At 41.6% G+C, this 26,005-nt stretch overlaps 1 protein-coding gene across 1 annotated transcript in view; it reads left to right on the forward strand.

Annotated features, from left to right (window-relative positions):
* Positions 1-496: 496 nt before the first annotated feature.
* epha4b (eph receptor A4b) overlaps positions 497-26,005 on the forward strand; it is a 90,728-nt gene continuing 65,219 nt past the window's right edge. The window contains 3 exon segments of the mRNA XM_038718213.1: positions 497-667; positions 18,777-18,841; positions 24,582-24,782. Of these exon segments, the coding sequence (XP_038574141.1) occupies positions 553-667; positions 18,777-18,841; positions 24,582-24,782 (381 nt within the window). The 5' untranslated portion in view covers positions 497-552.

Below are 26,005 nucleotides of genomic sequence, written 5' to 3' on the forward strand. Positions count from 1 at the left end.
TTTTAAAAGAAATGACAGTTCTGAGCCTGCTCAGAATCATCTGATCCCAGGGAAGATTTAGTTTTGCTGTGACATTTATGGCCTATTATCACGTTTGAAGCAGCATTGTATTTGTGCCTGAATTTCAGTTTAGGGTTGCTTTGGATGAGATTACAAGTTTACAAGTCTAATTATGTCCCTGAAGCACTGACGATTGAGCATGTCCTTGTTAAAATGAGTGGGAAAGTTAGTTTTATCTCTCTTTATATATCCCCTTTCAATCTTTCAAAAACAAAAAAATATTTTCAAACTCAGGATAAAGCAATTGTTCAGATGGATACTTTTTTACAGTGTAACCTAGAGTGAGGCGTCTCCAAAGGCTACACCACAGTCAGGCGGCTGATTGACAGGACTTGGCTGGCGGTGGACCCTCCTTCCCAGCGTCTCCTCCTCTCCTGCCCTCGTCCCTGCTCTCTCTCTCTCTCTCTCTCTCTCTCTACTCAATCGCAGGGCTGCGCTCACCGACTCGACACCGCCAACAGGGATGCAGCGAGGGCGCAGCGCAGCCTGAAAATGGCACCACCACGCGTCCTGTGGATCTATCCATCCCTTTTCCTCCTGTTCTCTCTGCTCCTTTTTCACGCGTTGTCGCCGTGCCGAGCCTTACGGAATTACCCGGAGAATGAAGGTGGGTGTCCGTGGTGGGTGTTGTGAACCTTAAGTGGAGTGAGGTAGATGACTTGGTTGTGCGCTGTGCTGGCTGATGGGGAGCCCCGTCCCGCGGTTCCACTTAACGGGGAAGGAGCTGAGCGGAGCGGCGGAGAATCCCGTTAAGTGCTCTGCTCGGTTATGAATCATGCATAAAGAAAAGCGGAGGAGGGTGGGGGGTACTGTTCGTCACGTTTTTCTTTTCCGAGCAAATTGATATTAAATTTGTATGACATATACACACAGGCGACCCTGTCATGCTGAAGATAGAGAAGCCTGATTTCACTTTCTGACATATGGAAAAGCTTCTTTGCATTTTATTAATCTTTGGGAATATATTTCTTGCATTAAAGTAGCCTAACTTATATTGGTTATGCCAAAACAACATTGACATCTCTGTCAAAAATCCCTCTTAATTATAGATTCTTTATTATAACACAGTGATAAATGTTTGTTTTTTTCTGCTGTGGGCTATAGCCTACTGCCTCAGTCTGCAAATGAGGAGCAGCAATTACATTAAATTTGTCACACGCTGCTGCTGAGCCTCTCTCAGTTATTGTATTAACATCGATGCTTGGCTTGAAATTAGCCAATGCATTTACTTACTAACTACTCCCGAACGCTTGCTGGGTTGAAACATGGGAGCTGGCTTGTTTAATGGGAAGCTGAACTTGCACTTAATGGAGAAAAGAACAAAGAAGTGTGCACAAGTTATATAAGTTATATTCACCATCATTGGTTAACAAAGCAGAGTGTTTGAAGTAAAATGGAAGTGTCTGTGCTGTTGTTTTTCGCTGGCTGGCTGTCAGACAGTCTAGCTGGAGATGATGCAGCTGTGACTTGATTGTCATTCTGTGAATCATTTCATTCAGTATTCCCCAAAGCTCCAGTCAGCCCTGTTCTGTAGCTCAACAGAGCTCCCCCTCCCTGTTATGAGCTGGATGATTTGCCTCTCATTGACATCTTCTGTATCATTTCTCACTCACTCTCAGGCTTACGTGGGGTAGATCAAACAGTCACACACACCACACACACCAATGGCAGGCCACCGAGGTCTGATGGGATCTCCTGTCTCTGGCTGACTTAACAGTATAGGCTGCTTGTACGTAAGTTGTGCTGAATGTATGTCACAGCCCTGAGGAGTAGCCTACACACGAACAAAGGTCCTGAGGATAGATAGGGAGTGAAGGAGAGAGAAAGAGAGAGAGTGGAGGAGTATTTTAACAGCAGGAGACAATGCATGTGAAGGAGACACACACTGTTGAAATATTCACTGAAATGAGCATGAATGATGAAACCAACTGGAAGCCAAAAGAAACTCCTGTTGATTTAGATAAACTGACAGGAGCATCTGTAAGTCCTTATACATGTGGTGTGTGTGTTTGTGTGGATCATGTTCAACTTGAAAATTTTGAAGGAGACTGACAGGTTAGAAGGGGTTTTCATTACTTTTCAAATAATCTGCCAGGCAGTCTGTGTGTGTCACTTGGTCCTTCATCCTCTGGTGATCCTCTATCCTGCTGTGTTACTAAACTATTGGCCTAATTGGTACCAGTTGTCTGACTTGTGTGTGTGTGTGTATGGTGTGTGCACGTGCCCCCGATGGGACAGTAATCCAATGAAGCCATTTTTGTCAGCCACTCTATGCTCTGCGTTTACCTTTTGGCCTGCCAGTTTTCCTGCTGTGACTGCATGCTTAGGCGAAGGATTGCTCTTCTTTGTGCCTGTGTGTGTGTGTGTGTGTGTGTGTGTGGTGTGTGTGTGTGTGTGTGTGTGTGTGTGTGTGTGTGTGTGTGTGTGTATGTGTGTGTGTGCACCTTGTGTTGTCTTTGAGTGTGCATATTCTCCACCCACGCATCTCAGTAGTCATGTTATTCCAGGAAATCCTCCCTCTGAGTCTGTCTAGTAGCAGAAGCGGGGCTGTCATAAAAGGAGAGATACGGCTCTCAAGGCTCAATTAAGAACACAGTCCCTTTGATAGAGCTGATAGTGTTAAGCTGTCAACAAGCTTAGTTTACTACCAGAGATATTGATCTGCTTCAAACTTGTTGGCATTTACAAGAATCACAGTTGTGAGGGTGGACTGGCGGAACCCGGTGCTTCTGGAGAATTGATAGAATTGCTTGAAAACTGCTGCTAACTGCAGACTGGGGAACATGAGACTTAGTAGAAATGGGTTCCTTCATACGTTGCTGTGATGAAGAGTATTTCATCTGAAGGTCTTTGTTGTCAACAGTGAAAGAGGTAAGAGTGGAAGAGTTTTTGTGCACCAGCAGAGGGAGTCCAACACGCCTTTTGCCTGAACCCTGAGGGCACACTGATGTAACAGGAGGGTGGATGCTCACAGGTCTCCCATGGTCCTTTGTCCTGCTGTCCTCATCCCTTCTTTACTCTCTTCTGGATCCCTTCTACCACGGTGCAATGACATGTGTCTCCTCTATTGTTGTTGTTGTTTATTTGCAGTTGCTCCCCCCTTGTGCAGATTCCTGGTGGGGAAAGGAGCAGACTGTCGCTCCTTTCTATTTTGCGTCTTCCTTCTGACTCTAAATATATCTCCAATCCTAGAAAACATACTGTAAAAGCATGACTGGAGCCCCGCGCCTCTTTCCACTGCCAGTGTATGTGTATTAGAGTAAACTAATAGAGGTAAATGAATGGTTGAACTCCAAATTTTGCCTGAAAACTGTGTTCAAACGTAATTGAATTAATAATCAAGAGTGGGCAGAGAGGGAGAGGAAAAACAACAAAACACGGGGGGAACATGACTCAGTTATGGTTTATGTTAGAGTCTAGAGGTTTACTGTAATGTGTAATTGGTCGACTTGGAACTACAGTACACTTATAGCTTTTTCATTGGAAGGCCTTCGGGCGCTTTGGGGTTGCTGTATTGCTTTGTAAGGTGAACATGAGGGCGAGCAGTAAGTGCAGAGGCAAGCATATGTAGAGGACGCCGCCTTCTTACACACACACACACACACACACACACACACACACACTCACACACACACTTTCTTATGATTCACACAAGATCCTGACTGTGGTATAATGTTAGGTCAAAGGTCTCCTCTGGTTTAATTGCTTTAATCTATAATGGTTGCTTGTAGTTATCGGCAGAACTATACCTCATTAAGTGTGTGTCTGTGTGTGTGTGTGTGTGTGTGAGTCCGAGAGATTGCTGTACTCCCATGTAACAACCATGACCTTGGACAGAGGAGGATATAGATCTCCACTCTCATCAAAGAGCAGCAAAGAGAGACAGCAAGAGCGAGCACCCTCCTGTTTCTCTTTTCTACCTCCACCACTCCAAACTATCTCTAATCCCCTTCTTTCAAATCTGCCCTTCTCTATTTTCTATCAGCCTCCCTCCTGGCCTCCATTTTCTCCCTCCTTTTTGTTTTCCCTTTTGTCTTCTTCTCTTCTCTCTCTCCTTCTGACCTCCAGTAGCAGTAACAGTTGAACAGGAGTTGCGAGCCACTGTAAGTTTTCTGTAACAAGGTGGAGCTCCTATATCTGCTTAAAACAGCCCATACACAAGCGCGCGTACACACACACACACACATACACACACACACATGTATCCTATCATAATGTATGGCTGGGGGCAGTTTGGTGGTCTTGGTCCAGAGAATAGTGTCATGTATTCCCGAGGCTGACTGATAGATAGGGTTATAAATACAGCTCAGTGACAGAGAATGATTCTACTGTGAGGGCTTGTGTGTGTGGTGGGGTGGTGGTGAGGGGGGGGGGGGGGGGGGGGGGTCAGAGACAAAAAGACAAATCCACAAGAGAGACCGTGAGACAAAACATAAATGAATAAATAAAAAGCAGAGCACAGAAAGAGACGTGGCTCTAAACAAACTGAATAACTCACCCATTTCTTTGTGGTCTATTGAGCAGAGCACCCATAATAGCACCCACAGGGCCTTTGTGTTGTACTTGATGGTCGTCAGTGGTTGCTAAATATAGTTTTGTTATTCAGCCCTAACAATTCAATTTTTTTTTTTTCTGTTTTGTTTCAGTTTGGTTTCTGTTAGGGATACACATGTTTAATGGTTTGACATAGAAAACTGATAGCACTCTAAAGTCTGTACACTAAATATGAGGCTATAGCCAGTAGCTGATTAGCTTAGCTTTGCACTGGAAGGACCGGAAACGGGAAACAGCTGGCAGGCTCTGTCCAAGGGTTAAAACATCCATCTAGCAGATCTCTAAAAGCTCACTAACAGGTTATATGTCGTTTGTTGAAATTTTCCTAAAACTTAAGTCTAAAAATTACTATTTGTGGTTTTACAGGGGGATGATGGCAGTGACTTAATGGAGTTTCCAAATTATTGTAAGGCATCCAGGAAGTCACTTTGCCCAGCAAAGAAGTAGCTTGGCACACAATCCCCTATAAACCCACAAACAGGCATTTTTACTGTAAGGTGTTTGTACGTGTTAAACTAACAAAATAGAACATGTTAGTGAGCTTTAAAGGTGCTGGGCTGGCTGTACTGTACACTTGTTTAAACAAATCCTCCATAGACAAACTGCAAGTTGTACAGAATGCAGCGGGTGAGAGGTGATCAGGCTTTCTGTGTGGTGGCTCCACGGCTCTGGAACTCTATTTCTTTAGCTTTGAGAGCCTTGGACTCTGTGGAAACTTTCAGAAAACACTAGGGTTGACCCCCAATAGTCGAAGATTCGATGCTTCGATGGGCGGAGCCAGATTCGACTGTCAATCTCACAGTCGAAGCTTCGCAGTGAAACGAGGATCACCAGTTTTCTCCCAATAACTTATTATACAGCCTATTACAATATACATTTCAATGTTTAATGCTGTAAAAAATATGTAAAAGAATCAAACTTCCAATAAATGTTTTTAAAGTGCGTGAATAAATCCAAAATTGTAACCCTAATCTTGGGTCGTCATGGGCATGTGTAGGCGTAGCGTGTGTGTGTGTGGTGGCGGAAGAGGACGACTTGCTGAAGAGACTGAGCCCCTGGTGTTGTGCCAAGTTGTCCGCACCTCTCGGGACTTTTGGATAATTTATCAAAGTTGATGAACCAAACAAAGAATTTTATCGTTTTTATATTAGCCGGCTACTTGAAATAGACCCGCAAGAAACCGCGACGTGCATGTAGTTGTTGGCAGCACGGCATGCACGCAAAACTCACAAGACAGGTGAATGACAGCGCGAGAGAGAGAGAGATAGAGAGATAGAGAGAGAAGGGTCTTCAAAAAGCCTCAGTATAGCTGGAAATTTACATTGTAAGTTGAATGCATAGAGACTGCAGCTCTGCAGCTTCTCAAGATTAAAGCGGAGCTACCTTGTGAAACTCCCCCACTCACAAATGCCGCACACAAAAACGCACGATTCCACTATCAGTCGACTATAGGCAGGACTTGACGATTTGACTCGACTATGTAAATCCTTAGTCGGGGACAGCCCTAAAAAACACCATAAGACACATCATTTTAAACAAGCATTTAACTAGTCATATGGTTTTGTGTTTTATGTGTTGTTTTTTATTTGTTTTATTTTATTCTATTTTTTTCATCTCCTGGCTGCAGCTTTATATTACTGGCATTAGAGTGGGATCGATGTCGTCATCTAAGTCTCAGTTTTTAGGCTTCAATGATTTCTGTCGGATGCAGAGTTCATTTATGTCAAATGTCATGTCTGTGGTGAAGTTTGGGTATAAGTGGGCTCCCACCACGTCTGCTGACCCCTTCCCCCTCTGAACAAGCCCTTAACGGCTGGTCAAATCACTGATCACTGGGCCTTGACCACTTTCCAGCCGCTGCTCTAATCCACACACTCCAGCTCTTCTCCTTTTCCTTCTTTAATCTCACTGCCCCTTCTCACACAACTTCCCACCCCAATCATACCCTGTCCTGACCTTTAATTTGACTAAATTGAATTTTGTTGTTTCCTTAGCTCTCTCTCTTTTTATGTTTTCCTGTTTGCTCTGCGGGATTGGCTCGTGCCGCTGCTGTGAAAGGCTGCATTAGCCAGCTTTACAAACAAACAGTCGAGCATTTGGGTCAGCCGCAGATATCGAACGTTTATTGGCCAGTGCTCCAATTTTTCTACTGACCTGTGAAGGCATTATGAGAGCAAAATAACTTGGGAACTTGGACGCTGAGTCAGGATATTATAGTGGTGGATGGCTGGTTGTACAAAGAATCCAACGTTGAAACTTGAGATCGCTGTGCCCATATCATTCCCTGCCAACAGTCAACATTGGTTTCTTTTAACCATGACAAAGATCTTTCCCGACCCTTACCAAAAAAAGTTTGAGTTGTCTAAACTTGGCAAAATGTAAACCATAGAGATATAAAAAAATGCTCATATTAATAACTTCTTACCAGCCATTTTGGACAGTTTTGAAAGGTTCTGACATACATACACTCATATGAGCCGTGGAAGGTGATGACTGAAAGACTTTTTCTTATTGTGTGTACTTCCTAGATGCTTTCTTGCAAGTCACAGATGGTAATCTTGTTGTCCTTTGTTGACACCATTTGATGATTTCTAGACTTGTGTCTTCTAGACAGTGAGCTTATTCTCAATTCATGGGATAAGATGTAACCATGAGTCCTGTAGTGAATTCCCAGAAAAAACTGAACCATAGAAAACAGGGCCAGCTTACAAACATTTCTCTTATGATTTTGGTGTTTTGCTAGCATAGTTCCCTTAAGACTTTTCCTACAGTAGGCTACATCCGCCATCCACTTAACCTTTTTAGCTTCAGTTTTTTTAGTTATGCTTGTTCTGGCTCTCTGTTTACTACTTGATAGTGTCCTCATCAGTGCAAAGTAGTTTAAGTTTGATTTGATAGAGGCAGCAGGGCAGAAAGACAATGATTGTAGGTGTGTGTATATACATGTTATATGTGTGTGTACCAACAGTAGCAACCTAAGCACACGTTTGTCTGACTTGTGATTTCCTAACCATCTCCACTGCTGTGGCTCACTCTAGGCCAATTTACCATCCTGTGACCAGCCACTGTGTGACAGCTATGTGTGTGAAAGTGTGTGTGCACTTGTCCCATCAGGAGGAATGTCATAAGAACTAACAGAGCACAAAAAAGGTCAAACAAGAGAAACACACACACTTGAAGGGGAATTTAGAGAAAGAATTAGCTGTCCTGTGTCTTATTAAAGGAAAAAAAGCTTTATCTATCAATGCTCATTCACTCTATTCACTCCTCACAGGCTGTTTAATTCTGTTCTTTAAATGAATGGTGGGTTGCGTCACAGTTTGAGCGTGTGGCACATGTGTGGAGGCGTATGTGTCTGTGGTTTGTACAGCAAGTTGTTTCTGAATCCTCAAGGACTCTGGTTTGTATTTGCCACATATGTGTATGGATGCGTTGTTTTAGTTGTTGTGTGTGCGTGTATGTGTGTGCTCCTTGCCCTTGATGATTTGTTGGCATACTGGTGGAAGAAGCTTATTAAAAAAACAAGCGTCTGGATCTGACTGTGTGTCACGGTTCAACACTGTAAGCATTCGACCAGCACGCGCAGACAAACCCATACACGCACACACACACACACACTCCAGAGCCTCTTCAAGCGACAAACTAGGGCAGTGCTCCTGTCATAGTCTGTCAGAATGGATCTTTTCTGTTCTGCTGGGGCTGCCAGTGTATATGAAATAGCAGAGTAGGCTAATGTACTTTCTGCAACAGTGGAAGGGGGAGGGAGGTCCAAAAATGCAAGCTCAACGAGGAACAGTTCATCACATACATGAAAATTTTCATAAACATTTTTAGCTTTGCACACCATTTGCCTTCTGGGGTTGCCAGGGTATTTTTTTTCAAGGCTTTGGAGAATAAGGTTTTCAATAAACCATGTGCATCCCTTTTAAAAATGACTTCAGTAAAGCAGCTCCCTTAGAGCTTCTTAACATCACATTTTTTACCCATGTGTGACTGCAGTGTAGAAGACATCTTATGCCTGTTATCTTGACTTATTTTTACCTGAAATTGGGTTAAATGTCTTACATTTCTGCCAGCTTATTCAGGAAAATCCAACATCACAGTTCAAAGAGGTAGCAAAAGCTTTTGATAAATGATGTTGATGTATTTTTCCTGTTTGTCTTCTTTCATTTTTCGTTGAACGTTTTGCTTGGTTAATCGGAGTGGGTTTCCTCTTTGGGGAAGAGTGTAATAAACCAACTAATGTTTTAAGGGTCCCCATTTATTGGCAAGTCAATGATTAAAGATACCATAGAAAATATGTACATGCACCTAGGGCTGAGCAATAAAACAATAATGATAATTATGGCAATATAATGTTCCTCAATTACAACATAACAAATGTTCAATATATATAAATTCAATAAATGTTTAATTTAATTAATTTGAATCACACGGATTAACACTTAATTTTTCTATTAAGATATTTATTTTGTTGAGGAAAAAGGACTGAACAAAGATTTATTAAATATATTTTTGAAAAAAGATTTTATCATAATGTTTTGAAAGTTCTACCTCAGATTTGTGAAGTGATCCACTGTTTGGCATGAAGTGTTTGTCATGTTATGACAATAAAGCATTAAACCATTTTTTATCGTGATATATAATTTTTGGCCATATCGCCCAGCTCTACATGCACCCCCATGATATGACACTTATATGGACCACAGAGTAAACTGGTCATTTGATATTTCCATATGCATGATTATAATATCCAGCTTTCTGATCATCCGTGCCTTTTTTTCACATTGCACAATCACATTTATTTGTCAGTGTAACCCAGCCAGCTATGTTTAGGTTACTTAAAGGTTCAGTGTGTAAGTTTTAGTGACATCTAGTGGTGAGGGTTGCGAATTGCACCCCCCCCCCTCACCCAAGCGAACAGTATAGCTACGGTGCCTGAGACAGGACAAAGGTGTCATCTATGAGATAAAAGAGATTGCCAGTCAAGAAATTAGGTTTCTTTTAGATATATTAAGAAATTATATAAATTATGTAAAACCATGTGAATATTATGTTACTTTTTCATTAATAAACAATAGCCACATGAAGAAATGAAGTGCTACATTATTTTACAACTTGGGAGGGTTGGCTATCTGGACTAACATACCAGAGAAAATGAAGAAGATCTCAAAAACTATCACATCTAGTGCATCAAGTATGACCACTAACAGATACCAGGACAATGTAAGCCTCACTGTTTCTGCACCACAGCCCATTATAAACCACATAATACGTGAAGTTTACAAAGGCATTGGCTGGGGAGGATCAAGGCTCCAGTCACTTTGCTTAATTAGATAAGCAATCTGCAAATCTTACCAAAATGTCTTATTAATTTTTTGAAATACAACAGAAACACAATTAGTACTGACAGCCATAATTTCAACTTGTGGTAAAACGGTGCAACGTTTTTAATGGGCATTTAGCATGTGAAAGTACAAATTACATATTTGTGTGCACAGTGGGACGCAATATCCATTAAGTTTTTTTAATGCAAATTCGGAAAGTATTTATTATGGGTCACTTGATAGGCACACGGTCTTGTTATATATCACCATTAGCAGCAAAAAGAAATATATGTTTTCCACCAGGGCAGTAAAATGTGAAGTTGCTGATCTGAGCTTCCCTGCTGTTACCATTTCATTACCAATAATATTCATCAGCTGATTCTCTCAGAAGGTAACGGCACATTTCTGTCCACGTAACAAAGCTGTAACAGAAGCTGGAGAATAACTAGATGAAGTTACAATCCAACTACATTTTTTCTACCAGCACAGTAAAAGTTTAGCTGGCTGATCTGAGCTTCGATGCTGGAAGCTGCCGTTTTACTGCCAATTAGCAGCTGATTCTTATGAACATAACATACAAAACCAAAACAGAGCACTGGAGGAAAGAGAGAGATAACTACATGAAATTAATCCAACTAACATAACACCACAAGCCAAAGCACAGCGCTGGAAAGTAAACCAATCCAACTAACAATAAATGTTTTTCTACCGGTCAATAAAAGTTTAGCTGGCTGATGCTTCCATGCTCTAAGCTAACGTTACGGTACTGATCAGCGATTGTTTCGCTAAGTAACGGGCAAAGCCAAACCACAGGCTGGAGAATAAGTAGGCGCCATGAAATTAATCCATATTTCACACCACTGACACGGGAAACACGTCACGGCTTTCTGTGATTATGGCCAGCTTCTAGCTAAAACTATCAAACAGCAATTTTCATTTGCATTGTTAAAGTCTGACAAACACAGTTAATTACCTGTCCAGCAGAAAACAGTCAACTTCAGCACCGCTTTGAAAACATCTGTCCCACATTAGCCTTCCATCTGGGAAAATCCACAAAATCCGTGATTTCTGCCGTCAGCTGTCTGTCCCGACTCCGTCTGGCTGTCGGCTCTAGTGCTAAATAACACGTGTGCTCCTTCATTTGTCCAAATGTCACTTCTCTTCTTACTTCTAATAAACCAGAAGACTACTCGGAGACTGTATATTACTATTATTTTTAGTCCCTCCCCCTTCTTCTTTGTAGGTATTCAATGTAGTGACAGGCGTCTACACTACCGGAATTACACAAGCAGAAGAAGAACGCCGTGATGACAAAACGCGCTCTGTAGCGCTGTTTGTTCGTTGACGGCTACGGTAGAAATATGACGACAAAATACAGCGACCTCCACAGCAGGGGATGCCCGCGGTTATGTAGATATAAATGTCTCATTCTAAGGTAATACAAAACATAACGGTTCATTATGTAAGGTCTTTATACACCACTGAAAACATAGTTATGGATCTTAAATTGCATTTCTGTCAATAGAGCCTCAGAAATATTACACACTGCACCTTTAAAACGAAAATAATTGCTTAGCCGTGTTTCTGAAACCAGGTATGGTGTTAATCTAACACTCCAAAAATGGTTGAGTTGAATGATAATAATGTTTATGAAATCAAACTTTATATAAAATACTTAATGTCAAAACAAATTAATATTTAAGAGCAAAATAGCAATCCAGTCAAACTTTAAAAGTTTTACAATTTAAGGGCAAATGATATGTAGTTTTTTATTTTGATTATGCTTTGATCCATTTTCCTATCAGCTCACAATTCAGACACCCAACAACCATTTAGCCATGCGTGCAAAAGCTAATTAATTTTTATTAGTGTGTTTCACAGATTCAGCTTTTACCTGTCTGTCACTCATGTGTATAGCTATAGGCTGCTGTGTTCCAATTCAGTTTTAATTTTGTGTTTGTCGAAGTGTGGAGGATCAACATAACATTTATCTGAACAGAATGGGAAGTTAGAAAGCAGGGCCCAGGCAACTGAACTGAATCAGCGAAGAAGAATTTGGATGAGAATTTAATTTAAATCCGCTGAATTATTCATAGACACATTCAGTTTGCAGAAAACTATCATACTCAAAGAAGAATAACACTTTTTTTGCTCCAAAATCATACTAGATCCCACCTCATTCCGCCAAACCCCTGTATTGAAAAATGTAATTAAAATAATGAAGATTGGGATATGCCTGCTTAAGGGGAAGCACATCCTACGCACACAAACAGCACATAATACAGAGTGAAAATCTGAAGTGTGGATACAAATATTTGCAGTTTTGCTGTAAAATCTTCTCTCACGTTCCCCAAAATCTGGGGTAGGCTTGATGATGTAGGCTTGTGAGAATAACAAGGACCACAATCAACAGGTATAATTAAATGATTTATTGATTAACGAACAGAAGATGTATGAAGCTTGCAGTAGCTGAATAGACATTGGAAAGCGTTGTGGGGAAGCTACGATAGGGAAATCCGCCGTAGCACCCGGGCACGACGGACCCCCTATAAACCTATGGAGAGGAGGAAGGAGATCAGGAGGCAGGACAGAGAAAGGGGTGGGAGGGAGGGCTGCAGGATACGAGGGCGAAGGGGAGGACTTAGGACGAGTGGGTATTTATGGAAATGCTGGCGATGACGTGCTTTATGTGTGGTCCCGCTCCTGAAACTCTGCTAATTAGCACCACTAAAAATTGCCAAACATGCCAAAACATCTTTTATATATTATACATGGAATATAAAGCCGCCCCTTTCCTGTAACATGCATGCAAGGCACAAGAAAGCTCACCGATGGATTAATGTGTGCATGCAACCTAATCACTGGGAAGGATGTACAGTAACACACAGCTTTGATAAAAATAGTATGAACAGAGGATGAGAGCGCAGAAGGAGAGAGAAGCCTAGAGAAGAAAAGGCTGACTGAGTGCCTCTGGTGATGATGAAAAAGTCCTTGTACAACGCCAGTTTGTTCCTAAAGTTCAGAGCGCAACTCTTCTCACTCCTTCATCCTGCTCTCTGTTGGCCCGTATGTTGCCCTGACAACGCTCTCAGTCGTTGAACTGCGCTCTCAGTGGAGTGGAGGCGGGAAGGTCTGCCTGTGTGGCGCCACAAATACTGACATATTGGGTATGTACAGTTCCACAGCTGTTTTATTTATTGCATCTCGGTATGGAGCAAGCTGCAAGCTTGTATTACTAGAGCATGTACTTGTATTGTGTATTTATATTAATTATTATTCTTTCCTAGTGGGTTAACCTTTTTGTTGTTGTCTTAAAGAAGATATTTCAATCTCAGTGGCATTGTCTTTCTGATGAAGGATTTTTATGGATAGGATAGTTTATATTAGCTTATTAGCGTTCTTGCCGAGATTAAAATGAGAAAACACCACTATAATGTCTATACACTAAACATGAAGCTAAGTCAAGAGACATTTAGCCTAGACTGGCTCTATCCAAAGGAAACAGCATGTACCTACAAGCACTTCTGAATCTCACTAAATAGTAAGTCTCTTTTGTTTAATTTGTCCAAAAACAGAGGCAGGCAAAGTGTTTTTTAGAGGATTTTGTACTTAAAAGGAATGATCAGCATCTTCTTTGTGTTGTCTCCCCATTTTTCTGTTTACTTTCTAATACTGGAAGATTCTCTTCCCTGAAGAGGACCTTGATTAGTGTAAACTTTGGTCGTCAGCATTTTCTTGCGGCAGGAAACACTTTCGGTTATGTCGAGACATAAAACCTGGGTGAGAATCTGTTTAAGCTGATCTGTTCCTTTTAAAAATTAGGGATTTATATTTAAAGTCAGTGAAAAACAGTGAGGCTTGTACATGTAGTATCATAGCATGTTGAATATAGTGTCAGCAGCCCCTTTACTCATATCACGTCTACCATTTCCAATGTAATATTTTGTGTTTTGAGCTGAAAAGATTGTATGAGCTCATTATGCATTCACATATTGTACTCTATATTGAGTCTGTGTGGTGGTCTTATTGAGTAGTCTTTCTCTTTCTGGCACTGGCACCATCCTGAAGTGCGTGTGAGTCAGTTTTATGTGTGTGTGTGTGTGTGTGTGTGTGTGTGTAAGCATCATGGGCTCTTTGTGTGCCAGTCTGGCTGTTGGCAGCACCGTTTGATTCTTGGCAGGTGGATCACAGCTTCTTGCAGCCCAGCTGAAGCAGTGGATACCGACCAGAGAGAGAGAGAGTGGCAGAGAGACATTAACAAAAAGAGAAGGAGCCAAAAAAAAAAAGGAAGACAGAGAGACAACCCAGAGGGGGAAACAAGAGTGAGAAGAACAATAGACCGACACAGGAGGAGATGAGGAGACAAAGGGAAAGCGATTGAAAATCTATTTTCCGCACATGGTTCTACTACTGTAGTTTCGGTTTCAGCGTATTACAGTATTTGTACAGGAATTCCTGATTTACAAATTTCACACCCTCCACCCCCACTTCCTCCTCATTTTTCACTCTCAGAATGTAAACCTCACAGTTTGGCGCTGAAAATCAATAAGAGAGCATGTCTCTCTGTAATCGAACAACTCTCACAGTAATCAGGTCACATGTGTATGTTTATGGATCTGTGCATTTATACCCCGGGAAGAAAAGCTTGGGGAAAAAATGTGTGTCCCCAAGTAAATTTGTTAGTGTGTGGAAGTGGTATTTTCAGGTAGAAAGGCTGGGGAATGCTAGTAGATAGTTTTTTGTTTCGGTGTTTTCACCGAGTGCTCAAATTTGGAAGGTGCTCCACTGTGGGTATGATATTTTGTGTGTGTGTGTGTATGAGTGCGTATAAAAGAGAGCGAGAGACTGGTCATTAGATTGAACATGAGCCTGGCCTGAGTGACTGAGTGATGAGCTTGGTGTTTCTATTTCAGCCCAAAGCAGGCTTAGATTTCACACACACAAAATTTTGCCAATTCCCTGGAGAAAGAGAGAGAGAGAGAGAGAGAGAGAGAGAGAGAGAGGCAGGGTGGGAGCTCAGAGATGGGTAGAGACAGATTTGGTTGGGGAAGAAAACTATGTATTTTTGCAATTTCTCATCTATACACAAACACGCAGGTGTACACACATACATATATGCAAAACTGGCTATGTCAGTAGACAGGAAGCTATATAGGCTATAGCTAATACATAATTGATGAGTCCAGTCATTGATTACAAGTGATAAGTGGTATTGACAGGAGGTGTGAGGAGAAGAAAAAATGGCGTCGATGTGTAGGTTAATGTATGTGTGTTTTCCCAGTGGGCTGCAAAATGGCTTTAGAATATGTAATGGCCCCAGAAACACATTAGCTTACTGGACCTTAAAGCAAGTTTCTACATGGTAGTGACTCCAGCACAAAAACACGTATCCGCTTTCTCTCTGAGGTAGGTGAGAAGATCAGTACACCTGTTGTGTGAAGTGTGAGGAGGCGATTAGCCTACCTAAAAGTATATGCAACTAACCCTATAACTTGCCTTATATTTGTTTGTGTACGGACTAAATGAACATAACGTCCTTGTTATAACGTGTTAATGAACTTCATGAGCCACCCATCCATCTGTCCAACAGAAAGCGAACAACCATTTTTCCTTAAGCATAGACCCATTCCTTTAAAAGATTGAGCACCAAATATCTTTTAGAACATAAACTGAGATGTGAGAGTTGGAAATGTTCAGTGGAAAATTTGCACTTCATAAACATACAGAAAGACTGGAAGAAAATGCCCCAGAGAACTGGAGTTCTTGGTGAGTTTTGAGGTCAGATCAGAACACAAACAGACACACAGACGGTCATTTTCTTTACTCCACAGGATATTCCACAGAACACATATGTATTATGCAGACAGAGTAACCAGGACATTATTTCTAGTAAATACACACTGATACTGAATTTCAGTGGGATTATGTGAAACACAAAAAATTCCACTCACCCGTATTGTATTGGGTTGGCTGCTTAAACTATCTGTAAGCCTAGAAACCAGTGGGGGTAAGTGAGAGAATATGTTTGTAATTTGGCTGAACTGGCACTTTAATTTATCAAGCTTAGACTCAGTTAAACTCTCTGTGAAACACATGAAAGGGTATTACAGTAGGTGAGTCACAGTGAATATCATTGGACTGTATGTGAAACACACAATTGTGCAAAATTCCAGGAATGTTGTTGATAGGTAGCTTTTATCGCTGAGCAGATATATGAGTGTGTGTGAGAGGAAGTGCGTGTGTGCGCTTCTGGGTCCTGAAATCACATATTATTATACTATTATGTCCTATTTTTGCACGCTACTCAAATGCCCATGAACTGAGGAAAGCAGTCTAAATGGTCTTTAGTCTCTGTGAATACACACACTGGAGGCTGCCTCTGACCTTTCGCTACTCAGCACCTCTCCTCCGCTGTTTGTGTCTCATCCCTCTCATTTAATCCACCTCGCTCTCACTCTCTCACCTAGGCTCTGCTGTGCAGCCTCTCTCCCTGCTTCATTATACAACGTGCACTGTCCTCTCTGTGGCTGTTTTCTCACGCAGACGCTGCTGTTTAGCGAGTGAGTGCAGACACACGCGGATGTGTGTGTGCCGTGTCACGCGCGTATGCACACATAGACTCAGTAATACAGCATGACGTGCCTCCCTGCTGTCACGTGTGTGTGCTGAGCTGAGGTTGGGCTTTCAGTAAGGGCTGATGAACAGCATGACTGCAATAGGAAGAGAAAGAGAGGGAAAGATAGGAAAAGAGGAGGTTGGACCAATTTTACAGTCCCTTTGTTACACCTACGGGCAGTATGGATGCACAGAGGGGCTTGTAAACAGGCACTTTCAACCCTCTTCTATTGAGTGATTAGTCTCATTTGCATTCAGGGGGGCAAACTCTGTTTTCTTTTTACTTTGGAATAGGTTTTTTCCCCAGGTCACTGCATATCAAAATTGGAGGGAATATGAAAGTGTGCTGCTTTAAAGTAATGCAGTCAGTTTAAATTGTGTCAGGTCAGCGACTCATGCGTCTGATCTTGGATCTTTGGATTGAAAGTATAGTGTCAAAGATTTTGATAGAGCGAGGATAACCTGAGAAAGCCACAATGTGTGTGACCGAGTAGGAGAAGAAAGAGAGAGGCAGCAGTCTCCGCAGATGGATACTGATTAAATATTGATGGTCAGCGTTGTTGAAGGCTTGATTAGGACCTGACTGAGCCAAGCCCTTAACAAGCACACACCTACACACACAAACACACACTAACAAGGGACACACACAGGTAGAGAACCTTGGTCCAGAATCTGAGCAGGTTTTCGTTATGCTCTCCTGCTGATCAACCTGCCACCTTCCTCTCTTCACTTTTCATTCTCACCTTCCTACATCCTCCCACCGGTTCCTCCTGTCACACAGCGATCACACACAGGAAACAGCATGTGCTAATTCAGAGTCGAATGTACAATCACCCTGCTGTTGCACTTTGTCCTTTGACATTTTTCTATTAAAGTGACACTAAAACAAAATCGTTGTAGAATTGAAATCACAGTATTAAACACTTTTTTTGCTTGAAAGTTGTTAGTAAGATATTTGCAGTTCACTTGTTGCAAAGGTTGGTTCACCACCCAAATGACAAAAACACATATTTTCTCACATATCGTGTTATCCAGACATGGAGAGAGTTTTAGTTTTATAAGCCCAGGTTTTCAGATATCCATCTTCAGAAACAATGTCTGGAATATCCAGACCATGTTGTCAGCAGTTTTTATGGGGACTATTTCTTCGGTAGAGTCGTCAGTAGTGTTCACAGAAAGGTAACCAGGACAAAACAGAATACTTTAATTTGTTGAATGCAATTTTTGTTTTTCGTTTTCTTTGAGTACCACAAACAGAAAACCATTCACCTTCATTAGATTTTGGTGTCAGAAATCTCAGAGACCTTATAAAGTCTCTATGCATAGTGTAAATGATAAAGTTTTTGTAATTGAAATGACCTTTGAAAGAATATAATATTGTTATGAGCTTGGATTCAAATCATTCAGTTTGGATTTCAATAGTGACTACAGTTTGAAAAAAAAAAGGGAAATGTTCACAGAAACTTCTGAAATCTCCCCCGCTGTATAATTCTGTTCTAGCCAATGATTGAGCTTGGATAAAGCGATACGGACCGGAGTCTCCTGCTCTAATTTGTGCCAAAACACAAAAACACCTGCTTGGGCTTGACAGGGTGATGAGTATTATGACACAAGCAGCTTAGCCATATATTGGCAAAAATGTGATTTATCCTGAGATGAACAGCAAAGTAGACTATTATGGTGCAGGTGTGGTTTGAGAAGATTTGGAAACATTTTGATATGTTTTATGTGGCATGAAAACATTGAAAATCCATTGTAACCACTTTGAACCACAACTTGACCACAGCATCCTTTCTCCTTAAATAACACAAGCTTCAAATGTCCAACAGCCATTTCTTAGGCCGAGTGAGTGGCTGAACAGAAGCATTGGGTGAAGTGTCACTTTAATGTCTGAAATGTAAATGTAACTGTAAAGTATACTCTTGCTATCTTGATACTGTTTCAGCACAACCACAGATGAAATTATAGGTTTACCACTGCTTATGATTTCATTCCGACACAACAAAAGACACCCTTGTATAACAACATGAAAACATCTTGGAATTTTTTATATGGGAGGTTTAGGATGCAATATGATCTTATGTGAAGATTTCAATACAGCAGTATTACCACACTGTATATGGAAAACATTATTGCTCTTTTATGTAAAGGGGGATTGAGAAATGATTTCCTCAGTATGTGTGTTAAAATGTTTGTTCTCTCTCCTTTGTGTTCCTGCAGTTACGTTGCTGGACTCAATGTCAGCATTGGCTGACCTGGGCTGGCAGGCTTTCCCTAACGAGGGGGTGAGTATACGCAACACACACACACACACACACACACATACACAAACAAAAAATATCCTCTCTTTGTGCCGGAGCTGGCACCAAAAGAACACATCTGATAACAACTAGCAGGTTGTGTTGACATGTTTTATTTTCAGAGAATGAGCAGGGACTCGGAGCTAGCAGCAGCAATGGAGTATGTGTTTTAGAGAGCACTGGTTTCTTGAGCGCTCTTTGCTAAATCGGGAGTCTGCAGGGGGAATTACAAATTATTTCTGCTGCACTGAATACGCTGTGGCACTGGAGCCTCCATTTATTACGGGTTGCGACTTTCAGGATGCAGTGAAGAGATGGGGTGGAGGGGTAAATATTCTTATGTAAAAGGATGTGTGAATGTTGGTGTTATTTACGTGTGTATGTGTGTGTGTATGTGTATGTGGGGGTTGCGTAACTAGCCTTTTGCAGGTATAGGGACCGAGGGAGTCTGGAGTACAGACATCATGCATCAGAGAATGACAACAGAGATGTGAGAGGATAGGAAGAGGGTAGAGAGGGTAGAGAGGAAAAAGAACGAGGTGCATTCAATAAAGAAATAAGAGCGGGTTCTGTATGTCACTCTACCGCAGGAGCTGTTGAATGGCACTGAATTAATTCTATTTCCCCTTGAGTCACACTTCCTCTCCACTATTCAGCATCAGTGTGTTAAATTGCAGGATGCCACACGCGGTTTCATGGTTGTGCGCAGCAGAGAGGCAGCTGAAGTGAGCAAAGCTGAGCAAGGTTGTTTTCTCAAGCAAGCAAGGGTATCAAGTTCACTTTATTGAAATGCTCTGATTGTATGGCCATATTGCGGATGTTTGTGTGTCTTTTTTCACTGAGGTCCCAGATAGAAAAAGAGAATGTGCTCCATATGTGGCTAAGCCAAAAGGTTCAATCTAATTCTGAAAATCAAAGAGTACACAAGTTACTTTTACTGACAATATGGTTCAGTTTGGGGTGGCTTAATCGTGGCCCCCAATAGCACATATGTAACTAGTTTACGCTCAAAGAAATGTGTTGCCTTGAAATCAAATATATATAATAAACTCCATCCGGCATATCATTTTTCATGTACTGTCAACATAGTGGGTATCTGGCATCTCCTCTCTGAATGAACCTGGCTCTGCGGCCATCCACACAACTCCTCTGTCAAATAAATACTACAAAGAGATCCTAGATAACACATTATCAACCGAGACATTGTTAAAACAAGTGTTTTCTTTGAGTTTCTTTACTTTTGGGTCAGGCACAAGCTCTATCAGCTGCTTTATCTGACCAAGGAAATGATTAAATTGGTTAAAGCTGGTTGTTCTTATTTAGTCTTGTGGTACTTGGCGCTATATAAATAAAACTGAGTTGAATTGGTACATGAAGGCGATATTATCTTCCTCCTGTATAAACATGATCCTCCTCGCTCTGTTTCTTTTTCTAGTCTTTGTCAGTTAAAAAGACAAATGTGGAAGCCTAAATTGTATGAAATAAATAGCTGCCTCTTAAAATAGGCACGGTTAACAATGCCATAAAACAAAAATTTTGTTTCTGTTTAACAGCTGGAAGGCACATGGGCGTACAGCAAAACAAAGCAAGTGCAGCTGGCACAAAAACACAAACAAACAAGAAAAGGTGAACTGAAAGGAAAGAAAAAAAGATTCTGTGTGTACACATTTTTAAACATCATTGCCAATTTTAATTGTGACAAAAGCTATAAATATTGACAGCATGCAATCAATATTAAGTGTTTCTGTTGTTATATCTGTCGTTGTGAAACAAGAGCAAGTTACGTCATCCTCTGCTCACATCCCTGCCTGCTGATTGGCCTGACACATACTGTACCTGCTGGGTTTACATGGGCATGTAATCCGTTTTAATCATCACACACCTTTTCCAAGCGTAAACATTTCCCCTTGCATCCTCAAGCAGAGGATAGTCGCATGCTTTTATTGTGAAGCACCTATAGGAAATGCAGTGTCTTTGCCAGTCAGTTAGTTAAACAGGTCTATGCAATAAGACATGGACATATTCTGCGCTATTTATTCAGTTTTTAAATATTGCAGGGAGAAGTAAGCAGAAAGAGTGAGCTATTAGATGACAAGCTCTTACTGCGGTTTCTCTAACATGTCATCAAGCTACCAACACAGCTTGAATTTTTGCAGTACCTCACGGGCCAGCTCGGCACGAGCATTCCAACCTGTATAAAAAAAGCATCAGGGGATCATTCTTGCAGGATGTAGTTTGGTGAAGCTGTGTGAAGCTAAATGCTTCTTGCAAGACAAGATGCTTCTACTAGACTTTCCTGGACAGAAGGGAACCTTTTTTATTGTGTAATAAAAGTCTTTCTATTCCCTTTTTCTGCCATAAAACAATCTAGTTAATCTAAGCTAGTGGCATACATCATAAAAAGCAATAACAGAGACTAGTAGAGGCTGCCAATCCTGTTGGCAAGATAATGATGCATTTGTGTCCGAATGAATGTGGTAATGATTTATTAAGGAGAGGAAAAGTGATAGAGAGTGAGAGACTGAGAGGAGAAAGGTGCTAAGGCTGTGAGGAGGTCTTATGTTTCATATCAGAGGGATTATCTAGTTGACCTTCAAACTTTAACTTGGAATTGGTCTCAGTGAGGGGCAATTCCCACCAATCTGAGACCACTGTCTAACTGAATTAGTCTAAAACCACACTTGACCCCCACAGGTCACACATAATCCAAGCCGTGCAGGGCCGGATGTGCCTGAGACTGCGTGGAGCGACCCACTTCTGTCACCGGTCGGGGTTGTTCCTCGTGAGGGACACAAAACAGATACGTCTTAATGATGTTTAAAAATGAGAGGCCCCCACAGCATCTCTACTCCCCCAGTGGCTCCTCAGCCCTCATTACTCCTCCCTCCTCTCTCTTCGTCCTCCCTCCCCCAACTCTCCTTCTCTGTCCCCCTCACTAAGCCAGGGCTTGTCCCAGAGTTTGGAGGCCAATTATGTCCTCGTAGGTGTACCCATCAGATGATTGCAGAAGGGGGAATATTATGTTAAGCTGGGGAACGGTTGAACTTAAACCCTGATCCGACATCTCTGCTTCACTTCAAAGCAATCAAGCGGGCTCCATGCTGATTGGCTGAGGTGATTGAGGGTTCAGGGAGGAGGGTTTCATTCTGAATGTTAATTAGTGTTCAGACTGAACCGACACAAGCAACAGTTTTCACTTTATATGCGTGCGTGGGTGTGTTTATGGAGTAAGAAAGAATCAGAGCTTAAACTCTTCAGCCTATCCAAACATTTTCCCAGTTGTGTTTTTAGTAGATTTTCTCTCGAGTGGCTGGTGTATCATTAGCAAATATGGATGCGAGCAGGTTGTTTTTAACGTTCCAAAGCACACCTGTGCTTTACACCAGGCAAAAGTGACAATGAACAGACTCGCCAACCAGGGAAATAAGTGGCTCACCAGGAAGTGGCTGTAATCCAGCCACTCCAAACTCTGCCTACAAAGAAATAAACAAAGACATCATAAAGCCCTCTTTATCCCTCAATGACTATTCCCATAAATGCTTTAATCACCACTCCCTGGGGACTCAGCTTTGTGTGTTTGTGTGTGTGTTTGTGTGTGGGTGGGTGTATGCGACCGTCCTGTGATGTCCGACTGGTCTCAGCTCTGCACAGATGGGTCTATTTAGCTGCCAGGCGTGCCTGTAATTTACCAACATTGACTCCTCTCTCTCCTCTCTTGCTTTCTCTCTCTGTATTGCTTTTACCCCCTTTTATTTGAATCGAATGTAGTCAATCACAATGACTCTGAGTTGTTGTGTGCACAAAATGTCGTACAAGACTCCAGTGACACGTCCTTTACATGTAAAACTCTTGTCAGGGACGTTTATGTCAGATGACTTCCACAGCTTAAACAGTTTTCTCTCTCCTCTTCTTTCTTCTCCCATTCCTTCTCTCTGTCTCTGTACTTGAAGGACTGTTGGGTCACAATCAAGAGAGAGCTAGTTTTGTTTGAGCTCCAATTCATACACAGTAGACGTTTCAGCGGAGGCTGTGGAGATTAAAAGCATCTGAGTGTGAGGAGGGAGCTGGAGAGGGTGTGTGAGTCTGTGTGAGAATGTGTGGTTTTTTTATGTGGATCTGTTTTAGTGCTCAGGACTCTGAGGTGAAATGCGTCAAGCTTTTGCCGGGATGTTGGGCCGTCACATTAGATTAACCTCAAGAATCCAACCTTAGCCCGGCCTCCGATCGTCTAAAAGTTTCTCTTTGCCTTTTCTTTTGTTGCTTTCTTTGCCTTTTATTGGCCTTTCTTTCTCTTCACTTCTCATTACATCTACCATTCAACTTTCATTTGAATTTAAGGACACGCTAGGGATGACAGGTAGTTACTCCTGTGGGTCTTGGTGTGGACATGTGTGTACGCACATGTGAGTGTGTGTGTATACAGTCTGCGCCCACGCTTGTGCGTATGTATCAAGGTTTGTGTTTACATGGTTGGGCTACTGTTAGGTGATATGTGCTCATCACTCTAGAGATTACAGCTTCAGTCTTAAAGATGACGACATGAGCTCAGAACAAAGATGGTGGTCCTCTCATCCCTTACCACAAACTAGAAACCAGTTTGCATGTGTGTGTTTTTGCATATGTCTGTCTGTGTGTGTCCAAGAAAATCCAGTTAGCTTCCCCATGAATGGATCAGATATCTTGAGACACTGAAACCACATTGGTTTATTTTCCTTTTCTTTAAGGAATAGAAATGTTCTTTCTCTGTGCACGCATAACGGTTTATGCGTGTGTGTGTGTGTGTGTGTGTGTGTTGATAGAAATGTTTTCCTGCTCATGCGAGAAGTGTTCTCAATTACTGCCTTAGTTAGAAGTGGAAACAGATGGTAGCAGATGACGGGAGACAAAGTAGCTCTGTCCTACCTACTCCTTCTCGCGCTCCCTTTCCCTCTTTCTCGCTCTGTGTCTCTCTCATACACATACCTCCACCTCTTAAGCGCTAAATCGCGCATTCACTTTAGAAAAACATGCTCACTCTATGCACACGTGCGGCATAGACAAAGACAGTCCTTCAGTCATCTTGACACAGATCATCACTCATATTCACCCAGACATGAAAACAGAACATGCAGGCTTAGCGTTGGTTTGCATGAAACCACAGTTCATTGAACTTGGGCCCAGTTTCCCATAAGCAATCTTTGTACTGAGATCTCCTTTGTCCATTGACTAGTGATGAAATAAGACAATCTTACAGCTGAGTGGTGCTGTTGTCAAGCCGGCACTGTGCTGCTGAACGTCACTCTACCCTGGCTGCACGTCCACTTAGTCTTTGATTTGAAATGTATGTTTTAGTTGCAAGGATTTCCCCCGTCAATGCAAACACTCCTCAGCAGGCCTCACCTCTCTCTTTTGCACTCTCCTTTCCTTTCTCCTTTCTCACCCATAAATCCCCCTTCAACCCTTTCTTTTGCTTCTCTTTCCCCTCTTTATTCTTTGCTCCTTTCTTCTCCTTTTCCCACCCTCCTCTCACCTTCTCAATCATCCTCAATCTCTGATTTCTGTCTTTTTCCTTCCCTTCATCTAGTTGCTTTCTTTTGCTCTCCATCTTAAAAAAAGTCATCTGATAAATGTGGAAGATGCTAAATCCAATCAGAAATGTCATGTTGCAAGCATAAAATATACAGCTTTGCATTTAGTAGACCTGCTTTTTTGGTTTCCCTCTAAACCTCCTATTTCTCATCCACAGTGGGAGGAGATCAGTGTGATGGATGAGAGGAACACCCCAATGCGGACCTACCAGGTGTGTAATGTCATGGAGGCCAACCAGAACAACTGGCTGAGGACGGGTCACATCAGCCGAGAAGGAGCACAGCGCGTCCACATTGAGATCAAGTTCACCCTGAGGGACTGTAACAGCCTGCCCGGGGTCCCCGGTACCTGCAAAGAGGTCTGCATCACTTCACCCCCCCAACCCCGACACCACACACACATACACACACACACACACATAATACACATGCAAGCTTTTGAACACACAAACAGTATGGTGGCAGATCACAAATGACCTGTGTGTGTTTAAGCCCCTGTGTTGAATTTGTGCTGCTTGTTTGTTCACTCTTGGTGAGCAAGACACTGAATTTTGACCAGCTCCATTGGTGCTGCTGTGTATCTGTGAATTTATTTTGGAGGCAAGCAAGTAAAAAAGACACACTTCTGTTTTGGAGATCAATAGCACAGGAGTGAGTTTAATTTGGTACATGGTGGAGGCAGAAATAGGAGTCTGGGGTTTTTCTGCAAAGCTACAAAATATTTTCTGTGGAGGACTCCTTGATAAAATTGAGTTAACTATAATACATTCAGTATGTCTTTCACTTCTCAAATGTATATCTAACTTAGTATATACATATTGTATTTTTCATGAAAATGGTAGATTAATTAAGAAAACAAATTAGGACGATCACAAATTGGAACAAATTCACCCTACGGCACACGCAATCGCCACTTTTTTTCGTGTGCTTAGCTAATCAACTAAATCAGCAAATTAACTTTAATAACACTTTTCTGCATTTTCAATTGACCCTGCCTCACCTTCATACTTTATCTGATATAATTATGCCGTATTGTTTGCTTTTGCAGATTCCTTTTATTTCTGCAGAAAATCCAGACACTCGAGACGAGTACGAGAAGCAAGCAGGAATTTAGAGAAGGACCACTAGAAATTAAATTTTTGTTCTTAGACAAGGTTCAACATAAATTAAAAAAATATATAATTTTTTGTATATGAAGTGCACAAAGGCAGTTTTCACAGCTACTTGAAATGAAAAGTCAGGTCATAGGGAATATGATATTGGGTTATTGGGTTATTATCATGAGAGCTACAACAATATCTTACTAAAGTTACTTACAAAGACTGCAGAGATCTACTGATTATTCAGCTTCCAAAAAACATATCCTCCTACTCTGCTGATCTCCCTCTGTCTCCTCTCCTCTTCAACAGCAACAATAAACACAAGAGTTGTCAAATAACAAGTAGTACTAATAAATGTATTAATGTTACATTAACTAGAGTAGATCTGTCAAACCAGTGTTTGAGGAAATTAGAAAGCAAATCACAACCATCCATTTTGATGAGTTTCTCAACAGCTTCAGTGATGGTGATATGTTTTCAGT

The sequence above is a fragment of the Micropterus salmoides genome, unplaced genomic scaffold (genome assembly GCF_014851395.1).
Source record: "Micropterus salmoides isolate LMB-PRFRI ecotype aquatic unplaced genomic scaffold, ASM1485139v1 Ms_hic_scaffold_14, whole genome shotgun sequence".
Lineage (NCBI taxonomy): Eukaryota > Metazoa > Chordata > Actinopteri > Centrarchiformes > Centrarchidae > Micropterus > Micropterus salmoides.